The 15,628-nt window shown below is 33.8% G+C and overlaps 1 protein-coding gene across 3 annotated transcripts in view; it reads left to right on the top strand.

The window, feature by feature from the left end:
- SEMA3D (semaphorin 3D) overlaps window positions 1–15,628 on the top strand; it is a 190,985-nt gene that overhangs the window by 87,231 nt on the left and 88,126 nt on the right. For all 3 annotated transcript variants that reach the window (XM_016957662.4, XM_016957660.4, XM_063815433.1), the window contains one exon: window positions 1,655–1,815. In XM_016957662.4, the coding sequence (XP_016813151.1) occupies window positions 1,655–1,815 (161 nt within the window). The remainder of the gene's footprint in view (window positions 1–1,654; window positions 1,816–15,628) is intronic.

Raw genomic sequence — 15,628 nt, 5'->3', positions numbered from 1 at the left:
GGCAGTTTCTCACAAATCTAAACAGAAGACCCAATAGTCATGCTCCTTAGTATAATATTTACTCAACAAAGTTGAAAACTATGCGTATTAGTCCATTTTCACACTGCTGATAAAGACATACCTGAGATTAGGTAATTTATAAAGAAAATGAAGTATAATGGACTCACAGTTCCACATGGCTGAGGCCTCGCAATCATGGCAGAGGGCAAAAGTCCTGTCTTACATGGTGGCAGACAAGAGAGAATGAGAGCCAAGTGAAAGGGGTTTCCCCTTATAAAACCATCAGCTCTCATGAGACTTATTCACTACCATGAGAACAGTATGGGGAAACCACCCCCATGATTCAATGATCTCCCACCGGGTCCCTCCCACAACATTTGGGAATCATGGAAGCTACAGTTCAAGATAAGATTTGGGTGGGGACACAGCCAAACCATATCACTATGTCCACACAAAAACCTCCACACAGGTGTTTATGGCTGCTTTATTCATACTTGCCAAAACTTGGAAACAACGAAGATGTCCTTCAGTAGGTGAAAATTTAAATAAACTGTGGTACATCCAGGCAATAAAATATTAGCACTAATAAAGGATGAGCTATCAAGCCATGAAAACATGGAGCAAACTTAAATGCATATTACTAAGTGAAAGAAGCCAATCTGCAAAGGCAACATATGTATGGTTTAAACTATGTGACATCCTATAACAAGCTAAACTTTGGAGACAGTAAAAAAATTAGTGATTGCCACGGGGAGGGGTGGGGGAGAAGGATGAATAGGTGGAGCACAGACGATTTTTAAGGCAGTGGAAGTAGTCTATATGATACTACAATGGTTGATACTCGTCATCATTCCTTTGTTGAAATATATAAAATATACAACACCAAAATTAAACCCTAAACTATGAAGTTTGGATGATTAATATGTGCCAGTGTAGCTTTATTGATTGTAATAATTATAACACTGAGGTGGGGGATGTTGATGATGGGAGAAGCTATGAATGTGTGGGGCAAGAAGTATACAGGAAATTTCTGTATTTCCCTCTCAGTTTTGCTATAAGCCTAAAACCGCTCCAAAAAAAGTGTATTTTTTAAAAAGTAGAAAAAAATGCTAAGAGATTTATGATACACTTGATTTGATGTTTACTTTGTATACATTAATTAATTTTATAGATTTGCAAATATTAATATATATAGATGCTTTAAATGATAATTTAAGAATGTGAACACAGGGTTGTAAAATATTTCGTATTTAATTTTTTGTATATTTACATGTTTTTTATTCATTTTAATACTGTGTGTTTTTCACACATAAATATTGTGTTAAGGTACAAATATAATATATTACATCTATTTCTAAATAATTACGTTGAAAACTGTAATAACATATAGCTATATTGGCCCTTTTATGCTGTATGTATTCATTTACAAAGTGGGACAATATGTATATTTAGGCAAGTAAATATTTTGCCTATTACTAATTCTTTCTTTCTTTCTCTTTCTTTCTTTTTTCTTTCTTTCTTTTTCTTTCCTTTTCTCTCTTTCTTTTCTTTTTCTTTCTTCTTCTTTCTCTCCTTTCTTTCTCTTTCTTTCTCTTTCTTTCTTTCTTTCTTTCTTTTTTCTTTCTCCTTTCTTTTTTTTTTTTGCTTTCCATAGACTTGCTGCTTTCAAATAGCTGTATTCCCTTTTTGGGTTCATCAGAAGGACTGGATTTTCAAACTCTTCTCTTAGATGAGGAAAGAGGCAGGCTGCTCTTGGGAGCCAAAGACCACATCTTTCTACTCAGTCTGGTTGACTTAAACAAAAATTTTAAGAAGGTCAGTATATTTATATATACATTTGGTTAAATTCATTTATTTTCATCTCTCTTCTTCTCCCGTTTTGTTTTGCTTTGTTTTAAGGGACACAGTGTCAAATGCAGTGCATCACATACATGTCAAAAAGCAGCATAAAGAATATATTGCCTCTGATACACATTCTGGATTTTTATGGATTTAAGTACATATGCATGTTCTTTATTTAGAGTGAATAAATATAATAAAAGCTTTGAAAATATAAATGAAAACATCAAAAATTAGTTAATATACACTAGGCCATATAATAGAAATGGAAAGTTTGAGACTGAAGAAATGACAAATTAGTTATACATCAAGAATGAATATTTATACCCTAACAATAGTTGTAAAATTAAATTTTATTAACTTTCAGTTCACAAATAAGCATACTTTCAAATGATAATGTGGCTATAATAACAAACACCATACTGCTTTTTCCGAACTCTCATTTCACATCTGAACAGGTTTCTCCTACAAGTCAATCACCCTCAGCAAGTAAAGATAAATAATTCCCCAACTGTGGGTTCATTAAGACAATCTCACCATGACAAAGAAACATACACTAGTACTTTAAAATTCTTAAGGCAATTACTACTATGTCCTACATTTTCAACCACCAGTGTGAAACCCGGAGGAAAGGGTGCCACACTTTAGACATTGTCTATTAACTAGTACTTTAGCAAATATCAATATCTATGCAAGCAGAGATAGATGCTAAGACTGGCAGAGATTGAATGGCTGATAAGATTACATAATATCAGATCTCTTCTGCATCTTTGAAACATCTTCTATTGTCTTTTTAACCCATCTTTGTCAGAAGTATTGAAAAAAAAGATTAGGAGCAGTTGCACGGTTTAAATTCAATAGTTACCAATAATGAGTTCTTCTTCTTCAAAGAGAATTATTTATAGGCCATCCTAGGACTTTGGACTTTGAAGCTACATACAGTATTAATCTACAATGACCACTTTAACCCTCTAATTGTGAGATTTAATAGCCAAATATCAGTTGTTCAATTATTTTAGAATTATTTGTTCTCAGGGCTTTAGTCTACACAAAATATTTATCTTCTTATGTAGTAATATTACTTCACTTCTGAAATAGAACAATGATATTTGGTTTTTAGTCAATTAACTTTTAAGTAATTCTTTCACACATTTTTAAGGCCTACCAAAGGAAAAGGAGTTATTTCTTATAAAGGCTCATACTTAATAAAGAAATTATTTCTGCAAATGTATACACATACATTTCATGTAATCTGTGTTTTTGGATGAAAAAATGAGGGCTAAAATACTGCTAGCAATTGTTTTTGACTTCTGTTAATCCAAACACACTAAAAACCTCATATGATTATCTTTAAAAAAATTAAAGTTATCTGGTAGCCTGGATATTGTTTAACATAAAATAAAATAAGCAGTTGATTATGTACTAGAATTTGAAAGTTTGTCCTCCATTCTAATCTAAAATTATAGCTCCATTCCATTTTTTTCTTAAGGCTGTGTTTTTTTTCTTCAGGAATTTCTTTTAAAAATACTCATACTCCTAGTACGAGCCAATTGATGGCATCAAGTAACATCTTAATTTTCAGTAAATATCTTAGCAGGGGATGACGTGTTTTATGAAAGTGGCCAAGGAAAAATATCTTAGCTAACTTTGCAATTTTGCTTTAAGAAATGCTGCATCGCTTAAAAGGCATTTTTTCCAAATATGTCTCAGTTTTACCATACTAGCAAAAAGCAATTCATACTTTTAAGGGAATTTGTTCTTGTTCTGTTCTCTGCCTTCAGGGATTGGAAGAAAAGTTCCCTTTATCTGAACTGTGTGTATTAGATCATTGCTTAAAATAAATTCTTGTAACTTCCTGCTGTGACTATTTTAAGCAAATCTCTCTTTGGCAATGTTCCATGCATGAAATGTGCTAATATTTTAAAAAGTAAATGTTTATGAAGTATCAATTTATCTTATGATATTATTAAAATAAAGTTGTATGAATACATTATGAAATTAGATGTTATCTACATAACTGATATTTCTTTATATCTCTATAAAATGTATAATTCATAAGGGGATTATGTATGCAAAGGTAATAATTTATGTTATATAGGTATCCACCATTCCAATTTATATAAATCACTCTATTGCTAAAGATACTCCACAGTAGCACATAAGTGTCAAAATGCAGTACTTTAGGTTTAGACCCACTTGGTTTTCATTGGCTCAGTGCCCCTCGGCAAAGATCCAAACTCTTTTGCGGAGGAAACCACACATGTTGGGACTCTGAGGGGCTGAAGGCTGTCCTTTGTACTCTTTAGGGTTAAAGCAATCTACAACATATAATTGAGTTATCAGTGACTGGTTGGGATTTTTTTTTCCCTTGGAAAGTTAAAAAAAAATCTGTAGAAAATACTCAATTGAAGTTAGCAAAATTTGCAATATATGTGAACTTGGAGGTTTTGTACAAACAAGGCTGTGCCTATTGAAAAAAAGGCCGTTACCATTCATATTTGCCATGGGCATTTAGTGCAGAATCACCAGAAATTATAGCAAAATCCTTCACAAAATTCATTTTGTAATAATCATTTAATAATATCTTTTGACTATCTTTACTCTTGTTTAGACTAGATTTTGAGTCTACTAGAGTGAATAGTGCAGGTATATAATTAGTAAATATTTGACAAATAAATGATTGCAGAGGAAGAAAGTCAAAATTAATTAGATTTTTGGGGAACATTTCCACTATCTAGAAAATAAAAATTAAGTAGACTGAGTTGTTTTTTATTTCTTTGTTTTTTAAATTCTCTGGTATTAAAAGAAGATGGATGATATTATGACCTTTTGTCTTTTTTGAAAATTTTTTTGAGAGGAAGGACTATTTCTATAGGGACTTAGACTTAAAAGCAAGTATAAGCACACATTGCAAGGATGTGACACCTCACAACTTAACTATCCCGAAGCTTAACGATTCCAAAGTTGGTCCATAAGGCCTCTCTTCGGCTAGGGAATACTGGTGGACTCCTTCTCTGGGACGGGGTCTGGAAAGATGATGCCCATTGATTTGACAGTCCATTCCTCCAACACTAGATCAAAATGGAACAATCAGAACCAGAAGTGATCACATTGCAAGAGAAGGACATGGATCAAGAACTGTATTTACCAGTTATGACACTTTTGTTGTAGGTTGAGTTTCTCCAGAAGCCAACTCTGAGATGAAGATTAGCTCATAAGAGAGTGTTCTTGGAATCAGCCCAGTGGGAGGAAAGCTAGGAAGCAGTATTAGGCAAAGGGAGAATTGAGCTGTGACGTAGTCCCAGCAAAAGCCTCAGCTGACAGGCCAAGCTGATAATGTGGCAAATATTTCAATATATTTTTCTAGTGTGAGTGATAATACCATTTTTAACTTAGTTTATCCTTTTCTCCTATCTAATCTGTTCACCACAACCGTAAGAGTTATCGTCACAAAATTAAAAGTCTGAATGTGTCTCACTCACTTGTACAACTCTGGCAGTTTTTCTTAGGAACTTGAATAAACTCCAGGCTTCTTCGTATTGACTTCTAAGGCTCTTCCTAGCACATTGCCACCCTGTTTCCAGTCTCACTGTTAACTATTCATTGTTCTCTCACATGCACTCTATTTTCTGCTTCTCTCTCCCCACCCCCTTTCTCCTTTACCCAAAGCACCCTGTTTATTCTTCATAAAATAAATAATTTACTATCAAGTTCTATGCCTTTTCTAAAACTTCCTGGATTTCACTTTCTTGCTCATTTCACTGCTCTTCATTCTTGAAAGGCTTTATCGAATTATATTTTTTTCACCTTTTGCTCTCCAAGGCTTCACCTCACCCTCGGGAAATTTAAGTGTTCTTCACGTTTACAGGAGCATTTTATATATTTATGTCAATGTCAGATGTCCTAGCTGATAGTGTTGTCAGTATTCATTTGTGTCAGTATGTCTTCATCCACATTATACATTCCTTGAATAAGGGGATGATTTTTATGCACTTCTGATTCTCTTTTAGCACACTGCACAATGTCTGACACATAAAATACACTAAGTAGTGTGTTTCTTTAAATTTTGAATTTGTGATTTTGTTAGTTTTCCTTTTTTGAGTAAGAAACCACTATATTACTTTTATCAATTAGCGTGGAATAGATAGCTAACAGAATAAAAGACACCTGAATTTGGCTTAAAAATAAGAAAATTTGTTATATAATATGAATATGTTCAGAGTTTGAGTGACGACAAAGATGAAAATATCATCTGCTTAATGATGTTATCGAGGACCCAGTTCTTTCTCTGTAGGCCACTCTTGGGATTGGCATTATCTTTGGGTTGGTAGCAAGATGGCTGCCACAGTCTTCATGGGTCACATCCAGACAAAGAAATATAAATGGAAAAATAGATCATCACTTATATCTCTTTTTTAGGAGCAAAAAAACTTTTGCAAAACCCTCTCTTTCATCTCGTTGGCCAGAAATATATTAGTTTCAACTCTCAAACTTGCAAGGAAAGGAGGGTAACTATAAGTTGCTTATATCAGTCACCTCAAGTTGAAGGAATATTTAGGAATGAAACACTTCGAATACTACACTTACAGAGGGAACAGAAAACAAACTTTCTTTAAAAATTAATTGACTTAGAAGACTGATTTTTTCTTTTTCAATTTAACACAGGTAACCCAAGGGAAACATAAAAGTTTTCTCAGCCAAACAAAAAGAAGTATATATTGCCTATTTGGAAAGACTTACAAAGATTAGCTAGTTCACAAGAAAATTATCTGGAAGAATTTATTTTTCTTTCAGTAGATAGCCTTGGAAAGTATTTGTTGCCAGTATTTTTTTCATCTTGTGTAGTAAAAATTGAAAAATCTGCTAATCCTCATAAATAATTATTTTGCTTGTACAAGAGTTTATTTGCCTCTGTAAAAGTTTTCTCGATTCATGATTTAATATAAACTTCATGAAATCTGGTCTGCTGCAAATCTCTTTAATTATGGTGAAAACATATATGTTTTCTCCCTTTAGTATTTTGACTGTTTTAGGGGTGTGACATTGATGAGAAAGAGTGTCTTATAACTTGGTTCAAAGACTTACATAATATGTTATTCTATAGTCATAGTATTTAGCATTATTCACTAAATATTTAATGTACAGAAAACATATTTTTTAAAAAATCAAATAACTAAATATGACTTAAGCATCATTTAATATATATCTTAGTGTAATTATACATAAAATAATGCCACTTTTATTGGTTTGGTTTTGTCAGTCTCTGCAGCCGAAACAACTAATATGCATTATAGAAATAAAACTTGGGATACTTTATAAGTGACTACACTTTGAATATTTTTTTCTTTTGCCCTTCTACTTGAGCCAGCATTTCTTTTTCATTTAGTTCAACAAAAATCCATTGAGTATCTATTATTAGCACTAAGCATATTGTAATAGAATATAAAACTCAGATCTTGTCATTGCTCTAACCTTAGTTAGGGAGACAAGGCATAATACAGTTACAAGGAAAGTTAGAAAATTTTAAATGTCCAAAATAATGAGACAGATCACATATGGTAGAAATACAGAGAGAGGAAAACAACTACATGTTGTTCATGGTTTTGAACTAGTACAAGACGGATGAGTAAAATTTGGATTAATGTTAACTGGTTAATCTAAAATGTTTACATTTAAATTTGGAACTTGGGGTTTGTTGTTCAGTTCGAATGGGGAAAAATATGTTTGAGAAATGGAGCAGAAAAGAGTCTATTGTCTATTCTGTATGTAGATTTTTCACTTGATCTTAGCCAAAAGGCGAGAAGTGATTGTATGTAGATTTCTCATAGTTTAAATTAAGGGAGCTGCATTTTCCTGCCCCAGCCCTTAACATCCTACTCTATCTCCTGAGTCAGAGAAAGTATATAAAAGAAGAACTTTAATAGTCCTTCGGAAAGGTGGCCAACTGTGAATAGACATTTATATCTATTTATCATTCATTTACAAGTGATGCATTAGAAGCCTGTTCAGTGTAGACATTATAATAATGAATGTGTTTGACATTTGTACAATATGGTTTAAGGACCCATGGTTTCTAAACAAATTATTCGAAACGACATAGTACTGTCAGTTTGACTACAAGTGAACATTCTCTACTTCAGCCAGCCTTAAGTAGTCCTAGTAATAATTCATATAAAATCCAGAGCCCTCTCTATGTAAACTTCAGGAATAATGTATACAAGCTGAAAGTCTTCCCCTCCCTCTTTCTCGCTCTTTTTTTTTTTTTTAATGGAGTCATAGTTGATGGTAAAAAAAAATATGCAATACTCTCTGTTTGGTTATGTTACTTAGTTGGACTTTTGAGTTAATGAATTGTTGGGATCCTTCCATACGAAAATGTTACTTATTTTGGAAGCAGTTCAAACCTGCAGGGATGGAACAAGTCTCTAAACCAGGACGCAAGCAAAGGGTCACAAAGAGAATGACGTAGGACTTACCAAGCTGAGTACTGCTTTTGTGTCTATATTATTCAAGCATTTATTTGTTCGCTTTCTTTCTCTCTTTCTCCTTCCTTCCCTTCCTTCCCTCCCTCCCTCCCTCTCTTCCTTCCTTTCTTCTTTCCTTCCTTCCTTCCCTCCTTCCTTCCTTCCCTCCCTCCTTCCTTCTTTCCCTCCCTCCCTCTCTCCCTCTCTCTTTCTCTTTCTTTCTCTTTCTCTCCTTCCTTCCTTCCTTTCTCTCTCTCTTTCTTTCTTTCTTTCCTTTTCTCTTTTCCTTTTTTTCTTTCTCTTTCTTCTTTCTTTTTGCATGTAATTTTAAAGATTACTTGAAATCCGTAATGCTACACCCTTATGTTTGAGCATTTATATTGTGAAAATAACTAACCTAAATGAATTTATAATTTCACATATAATAATTTCCAGTGGAATATTTAAACACCCTTCTTTGTCTAACATAAAAAGAGCTTTGTTATTTCCCTTTCTTTAAGGAAGTCTAGAACAAGAGTTTTGATACATGAGGACTCTACACTTGCTTGTTTGATATTAAGTATAAGCAAAAATACTATTATAAATCGGAATGATCTTCTGACTCCAGTTCTATTAACTTACTCTATGGCTGAGTAAGACAATTCTGTCTAATGCTTTAGCTTCTAAGAAGTCTATTACATAGTGGGAAAAGAAAAGAATAAATAACCTTCTCACTTAAAATCAAATTATTTGTAAAACAAAATCGTCAGTCTTTTAATTCTTATTTAATACTTGAAATTAAGAAAATAGAAATACTTGGAAAGCATGTGGACATCCTAATAAATTAACTTTTGGTATAAGGCACACTGCTTAGTTTCATGTGATTAATCTGTTTCCATTGCCTGCCGAGCATATGCTGTCTAGTAATTACAGAGCTAAAACAATCGACTCGTTCATGGATGTGCTGGCTCCCTAGCCCGGGTGCTGATGTGCAGGTCCCATCTGGTCACTGTAATGGACTGTCAGGATGTTGTCAGACTGCTCAGACCTCGCCAGAACTCTCACAAGAACTCCTTCTCTGTGTCCAATTCTATGGGAAACTCTGCAGATTACTTTTCAAAGAATAATTATTGAGCGCTCACCATGCCAGATTCTGTGCCAGGTGCTAAAGGTGGTAGGAAGAAAAAGCAATGTTCCTTGACACCAGACATCAGTGCTTGCTAAACTTCAGTAAGTCATGGATTAGAGGTGTTGAATAGTATTCACTACAAAAGTTTGAAGTCCATCCGCAAGAGTAATTGGACCACAGGTTCTAAATTACTGACCATTCGTGGACTTCTTAGATTTATTTTAATTTGTATGGTATATTAGCATTTCTCTCTCTTTCATGCAATACATATTTGTAGGTGTTTTTTTGTTTGTTTGTTTTATGAGATAGGTTCGCACTCCTGTCACCCAGGCCGGACTGCAGTGATGTGATCTCGGCTTACTGCAGCCTTAACTTCTTGGGCTCAAACAATCCTCTCACCTCAGCCTCCTGAGTAGCTGGGACTACAGGTGCTTGTCACCATGCCCAGCTAACTTTATTATTATTATTTTTAATAGAGACAGGGTGTTGCCATGTTGCCCAGTCTGGTCTCAAACTTCTGGGTTCATGAAATCTGCCCACCTCACTTGTAATCCCAAAGTGCTAGGATTACAGGGCATGAGCCATGGCACCCGGCCTTGCAATACATATTTATTGAGGTTCTACTATATTCCTGGTACTCTTCTAGATGCTGAGAATATAGTGAAAAATAAAACAGGTCAGACATTCATGCTCATAGTGTCTTCAATTTGGGAATAGAGAGTTAATGGAGAAAAGGAAACAAATAAAATAGCACTTATTGCGAAGTGTTATGTTAAAAAATGTGTGGTGTTCCTGGGAAACTACTTCAGATTGGTTATTAGAAAAGACCTTTCTGGGGAGATGATAATAAAATTGACAGGTATTTATAAGAAGGGATCATCTAGAAGAGGTCAGATGTATTTTAGGTAGAACAAGCTCTACCTAGAAGATAATAATGAAGTATTATTTTAAAGAGCAGCATTAGATGGCATACACAAAGAAGCTCAAGAAATGTTTACTGCAAGTTTCTTTCAAATGAGTATTAACTTGGTGGAGATGATTTGTGTTTTAAGGCTGGGCTGCTGAGATTCACACCTACCTAAGGTCACAAACCAAGCAGCGATGCAGTAGGGACTCACATTCACGTGTTCTGATTGCACTGCATTTAATTGATCTTTACACCTGGAAAAAGGTCTCAAACTAAACTTACTTTTGAAAAAGAAAGTGCAAATGGATGTGATAAGCAAAAGTGTAGTAGAAGACAGAGATGATTCGTGGAAGAAAGCTAAAATGCAAGCGAGGCTTCTGAGCTGAGTCGGGAAAAGGGAAAGGGAAAGACAATTGTCACCCAAGGCTTCATGCAGAAAAATCATGGAAAAGACCACTTTAGACTTTGCCTGGAACTCCATCTTCTGTATTGAAGCACATTTTCTTGGAAAATTTGTAGGCCTGCCCTTATATAAAAATCTAAAACAAAACAAAACAAAACAAAAATGGAGAATTAAACTTCCCTTCTGTAACAATTTCTATCTAGGCCAGGCCAATACCCACTGCGCAAGCTTTACCTTTGGCGCTGTTGCTCTTGTTTTGCAACAGGAAAACACCTCCCTGTCCTGGGAACCCAGAGTAACCATTGCTCTTTTAGTTGTTCAAATCCTTGTATCATATAGCATTCAGAGTGACATTTTTTTCTTTAAAGCCATTTAAAAACTTGTATCCTGTTTTTTGAAAGAGATGGCCACTATCTCAAGGGTTCTGAATTTTTGTCTTTAATTAGGTTTTATGAATAAGTTTCAACTTCCTTTTGTGTGTCTCATTCAGTTGTTTTGACATCTCTGAATTAGGCCGAGGGGCATTTGACTGACCTTGCACTTGCTAACTTGAGTCAATTAAATTGCTTCTCCAAAGATGAAACAAAGAGCAGATAAAATTAGAATTTCCTTTGGATGTTGTTATAAAGTCTTATCATTATTTGAATGTTTCTGTAACTTGCCTAACACTGAATAATTAAAAATTAATTGTCTGACATTTTCACCTTACTAAAAGATAAGTGTTCATTCATTATATAAATCATGAATGAAACAACAATTGTTAGGGATACTGCAATATTTTATGAGTCCCTTCTAAGTATTTTTTCAAAGTGAAGTAAAAATAATATTAAAAGGACAAAAAGTTGTTTTGGATTTTGGACAGAGAAAAGTAAATAAAATCAATATAACTAGATCACAGCTTGTATTTTTAAATTCACACAGGTTACACTATATTTACATAAAAAAGTATTATTAAATCTTTTTAAGAATATGTTTAAACTATAGCTTTATGCACAAAGCCTATTTAAGGAGGCACTGAAGACAATTTTTATTTCAGTAATATGGTCTCTTTTCATACTAGTAAGCTATACAACTCTAAAAGAAAATATACAGATATATGTTTAGATAATAATATTTGAGCCTTCCAAGGTTAGCATGAAAAAATTAATCCTTTGGAAATAATCAATTGTGAAATACTATAAAGGCAACATAAATATACTAATGTGGGTCAGTAAATTATAGAATATGAGGACTGGCTTATGAGACATACTTGTTTAACAGTGTTGACCCATAAACTCTTATTTCCAAGTGAAGACATTTTATAAATTTATTTACTTCTGTTTGCCGGTTTTCTGTAATCAACTAGATCTGTAAGAATTAGCACTCAAATTAAAACCAATTTGCAAGTATTGTTTAATAATTGTTCAATTACTAGCTATACCCTGAATAAGTAAGTTGAGAGGAATTCTTAGGTTCTTCTGGATCCACAGAAAAGATCTCCATTTGATTTCTGATGTCTCCTGCACGTGGGTAGACAGCAACAGTAAGCTCTCTGCATATTTGCAGTCCTTGATATCAAGGCTCTAAGGTCCCAAAGACCACAACCCACCAAAATTATATCCTTAAAATCTGTATCTGGTGCATCAGCACAAGGTTAGTTAAGAATTAGTGTTTTGTGGGAATATTTCAGAGCAATTAAAATCTGGCCATTAGGCAATGGCATCTCTGTTTCTGGTATGACTCTCTTTGATAAGTGAAGGAAAAATATCTGTGGATGACTTTCTAAAGGACAAATACGGTTGCATCAGCTTTTAGAAACAGGGCCATGTGCTTTGTTGTGTGCTGTTTCATGCAACTTTTAATATGTTAGGATACTGTGTGCAAGACACACTACAGTGTAAGAAGATTTATGTGGCATTTTATTGCTGATAAATTCAAAAGGCAGTAAGAATATTAATAATCACTGTCTCAAAATTGTTCATATTAACTATTGATCCTGAGGGCTGACTTTTAATAGACAATGTGGACATTATATTTTTAACTATATGGTGTGACTTTTGTCTAATAGTGACGCAATCTCAAAGTGTACTGACTAGGCCACTAAAATAATCCAAGGAACACAGGTACCTCTTGGGCTCTTGTACAACAATGCTGGAACTTCAGCCTGTATGTGAAATATATCTTATTCTATACCCAATCACCCTATAGTTGACATCTCTATTTTTCCCTTTATATAACTGCGTGTGTCTCTGTCTTTCTCTCTCTTACTATTTTCCCCCTCCACATGCATCTATACACACACACACACACACACACACACACACGGAGAGAGAGAGAGAGAAAGAGACTAGAAAAATATGAAAATAGTGGAATGCTGTTATATATGTGCGTATATTGTACATTATATATCGCATTATATAAACATTATATATAATGTGATATATATATACATATAACACTTCAAAAGATTATTGAAAATTTTGCCAATTCTATGTAAGAATAAGAGTGGATCTTTAAAAATGATTTTGTCTTGTTTTTTGTGTTTTTAGATTGAATTAAGGGAAATTCTGTCTCTTTAAATTCTTTACCAATTAGGAATAAAAACGAATATTTAAAAAAAATCTCTTTAATGACTAGGTAGTAAGTAAGAAAAAAAATCCACCACAAATCATAATTAAACTGACATCTTTTCAATATTGACACAGCTATAATGACTATTTTTCCCTTCTAAGTAAATGTTTAGAGTCTAAAAGACAATCAGATATATCATAGGTTGTTTTTGCTTAAGATAATTCTGTTAGTGATGACTAAACCTTGGCAGCATTGTGTCAAAATAAGCCAATGTATAATTTCAATAAATCCTTATTTTTGAAGGTTTTAATTTTACTTTAAGAAGTAAAATTTTCTTTGTGATCCTATCTCATAATCCCTGTGCTTGTATATAACATTTACTTGCTAATCAAAAAGTCAGTTCTCTGAAGCTTGTAATTAGTTGTATGGCTTCATCAACTAGGATGGTGCAACTCAAATTACAATTATGTGACTTATAAGCAATAACTGAAAATGTACAACAAAAACATTAAAGCATCTTTTACAGATTTGTATTCCTTTACAAAGAGAATATATGTGCAATTGCTATTTTAGTGTCAAGTCCCTGAGACAAAATTAGAGTTGAAACTATCTAGCTAAACCAAACTATTATATTAGAGTTGAAACTATTAAGAGCAAGTACTTTAAAACAGAGGATCAAAAGTAGAGACTGCCAGTAAGCGCTCCACAATGCTCCCTGGGCACGGTGGTTTCATCCCGTGTACTCTCTTGTCACTCTGTATCTCCCATCCTAACTCAGACCGAAGCACCTCAATTTGATGCCTTGGCTGACATACAGAAGGCCTTTCATAATTATATGTCTAATGAACAAATAGTTAATGAAGAGTGACTACTTGGTGCTAACTTTGAAACTTTTATTTAGATTTCAAAAACGATATAAAGAGTGCTTCCACATTTTGTCATTCTTTAAATAAGCCCCTCCTCTTAGAAGCACTAGTGAATATATTCACATTTAATTTTGGAGGCATCATTTATCTCATAATTTAATTTAACTCAATCACCCAATACTATGATTTGAAGTAAAAAATAAAACCCTGTGATGGCCTTTATCCTTTTTAAGACTCATTTACTTAATATGAAAGAGTTTTATATTTTTTTGTTTCCTACATTATTTGTATGATATGTAATTTTGAAAAAATCTATAGGTATTTGCCTTACATGTATTCCTTAAATGTGATTAAACCTGATTATCATCTAAAACAAACAAAAAAAGAACAGGATCTTACATGCTGAAATGACTCAAAGAAATATTAATCTGGCAACATAGCAAAGACATGGAATCAACCTAAATGCCCATCAGTTGTAGACTGGATAAAGAAAATGTGGTACATGTACACTATGGAATACTACCCAGCCATAAAAAAAGAAACAGACCATGTCCTTTGCAGAAACATGAATGGAGTTGGAGGCCATTATCCTTAGCAAACTAACACAGGAACAGAAAGCCAAATACTTACAAAATGGACTTCTATGTGTCCATGTGTTCTCATCACTTATAAGTAGGAGCTAACTGATGAGAATACATGGACACATAGAGAGGGGAACAACACACGGTGGGACCTTTTGGAGGGTGGAGGGTGGAAGGTGGGAGAGAATCAGAAAAAATAACTAATGTGTACTAGGCTTAATACCTGGGTGAAGAAACAATCTTTACAAGAAAGCCTCATGACACAAGTTTACCTGTGTAACAAACCTGCACTTGTACCTCTGAACTTAAAAGTAAAAGTTAAAAAGAAAGGAAAAAAAAAAGAAAATATTATTGAAAAAAAAAAACCTTTCCTAGGCACAAGGTCTGCATCAATAAATATATTTTGAGTGCATTAAAAATATTAAATCAATTGACAGGTTATGGAAAAGTATTCTGTGTACTATTTTCAGTCCAATGATATAAAGTTGTCCTTTGTAAAATCACTGTAATATTGAAGAACCAGCAAGTACAGCATTTCACTTTTGCAAGATGAAAAAGTTCTAGAGATTGGCTGCACAACAATGTAAATATACTTAACATTACTGAATTCTACACTGAAAATTGTTAAAATGGTAAATTTTATGTTATGCGTTTTTAACCAAAATTAAAAATAATAATAAAATTGGACCAGTGGAGGGGGGAAAAAGTGAGAGGATACCTTGAGAGTTCATAAGCTCATATCTAAAGCAAAGACTCTGAATTCAAGATGCAATTTTTTTTTTTTTTTTTTTTTGAGATGGAGTCTTGCTCTGTCGCCCAGGCTGGGGTGCAATCTCCTCTCACTGCAAGCTCCGCCTCCCGGGTTCACGCCATTCTCCTGCCTCAGCCTCCCGAGTAGCTGGGACCACAG

The sequence above is a fragment of the Pan troglodytes genome, chromosome 6 (genome assembly GCF_028858775.2).
Source record: "Pan troglodytes isolate AG18354 chromosome 6, NHGRI_mPanTro3-v2.0_pri, whole genome shotgun sequence".
Taxonomy (NCBI): domain Eukaryota; kingdom Metazoa; phylum Chordata; class Mammalia; order Primates; family Hominidae; genus Pan; species Pan troglodytes.
This window is presented reverse-complemented; position numbering and strand designations above follow the sequence as displayed.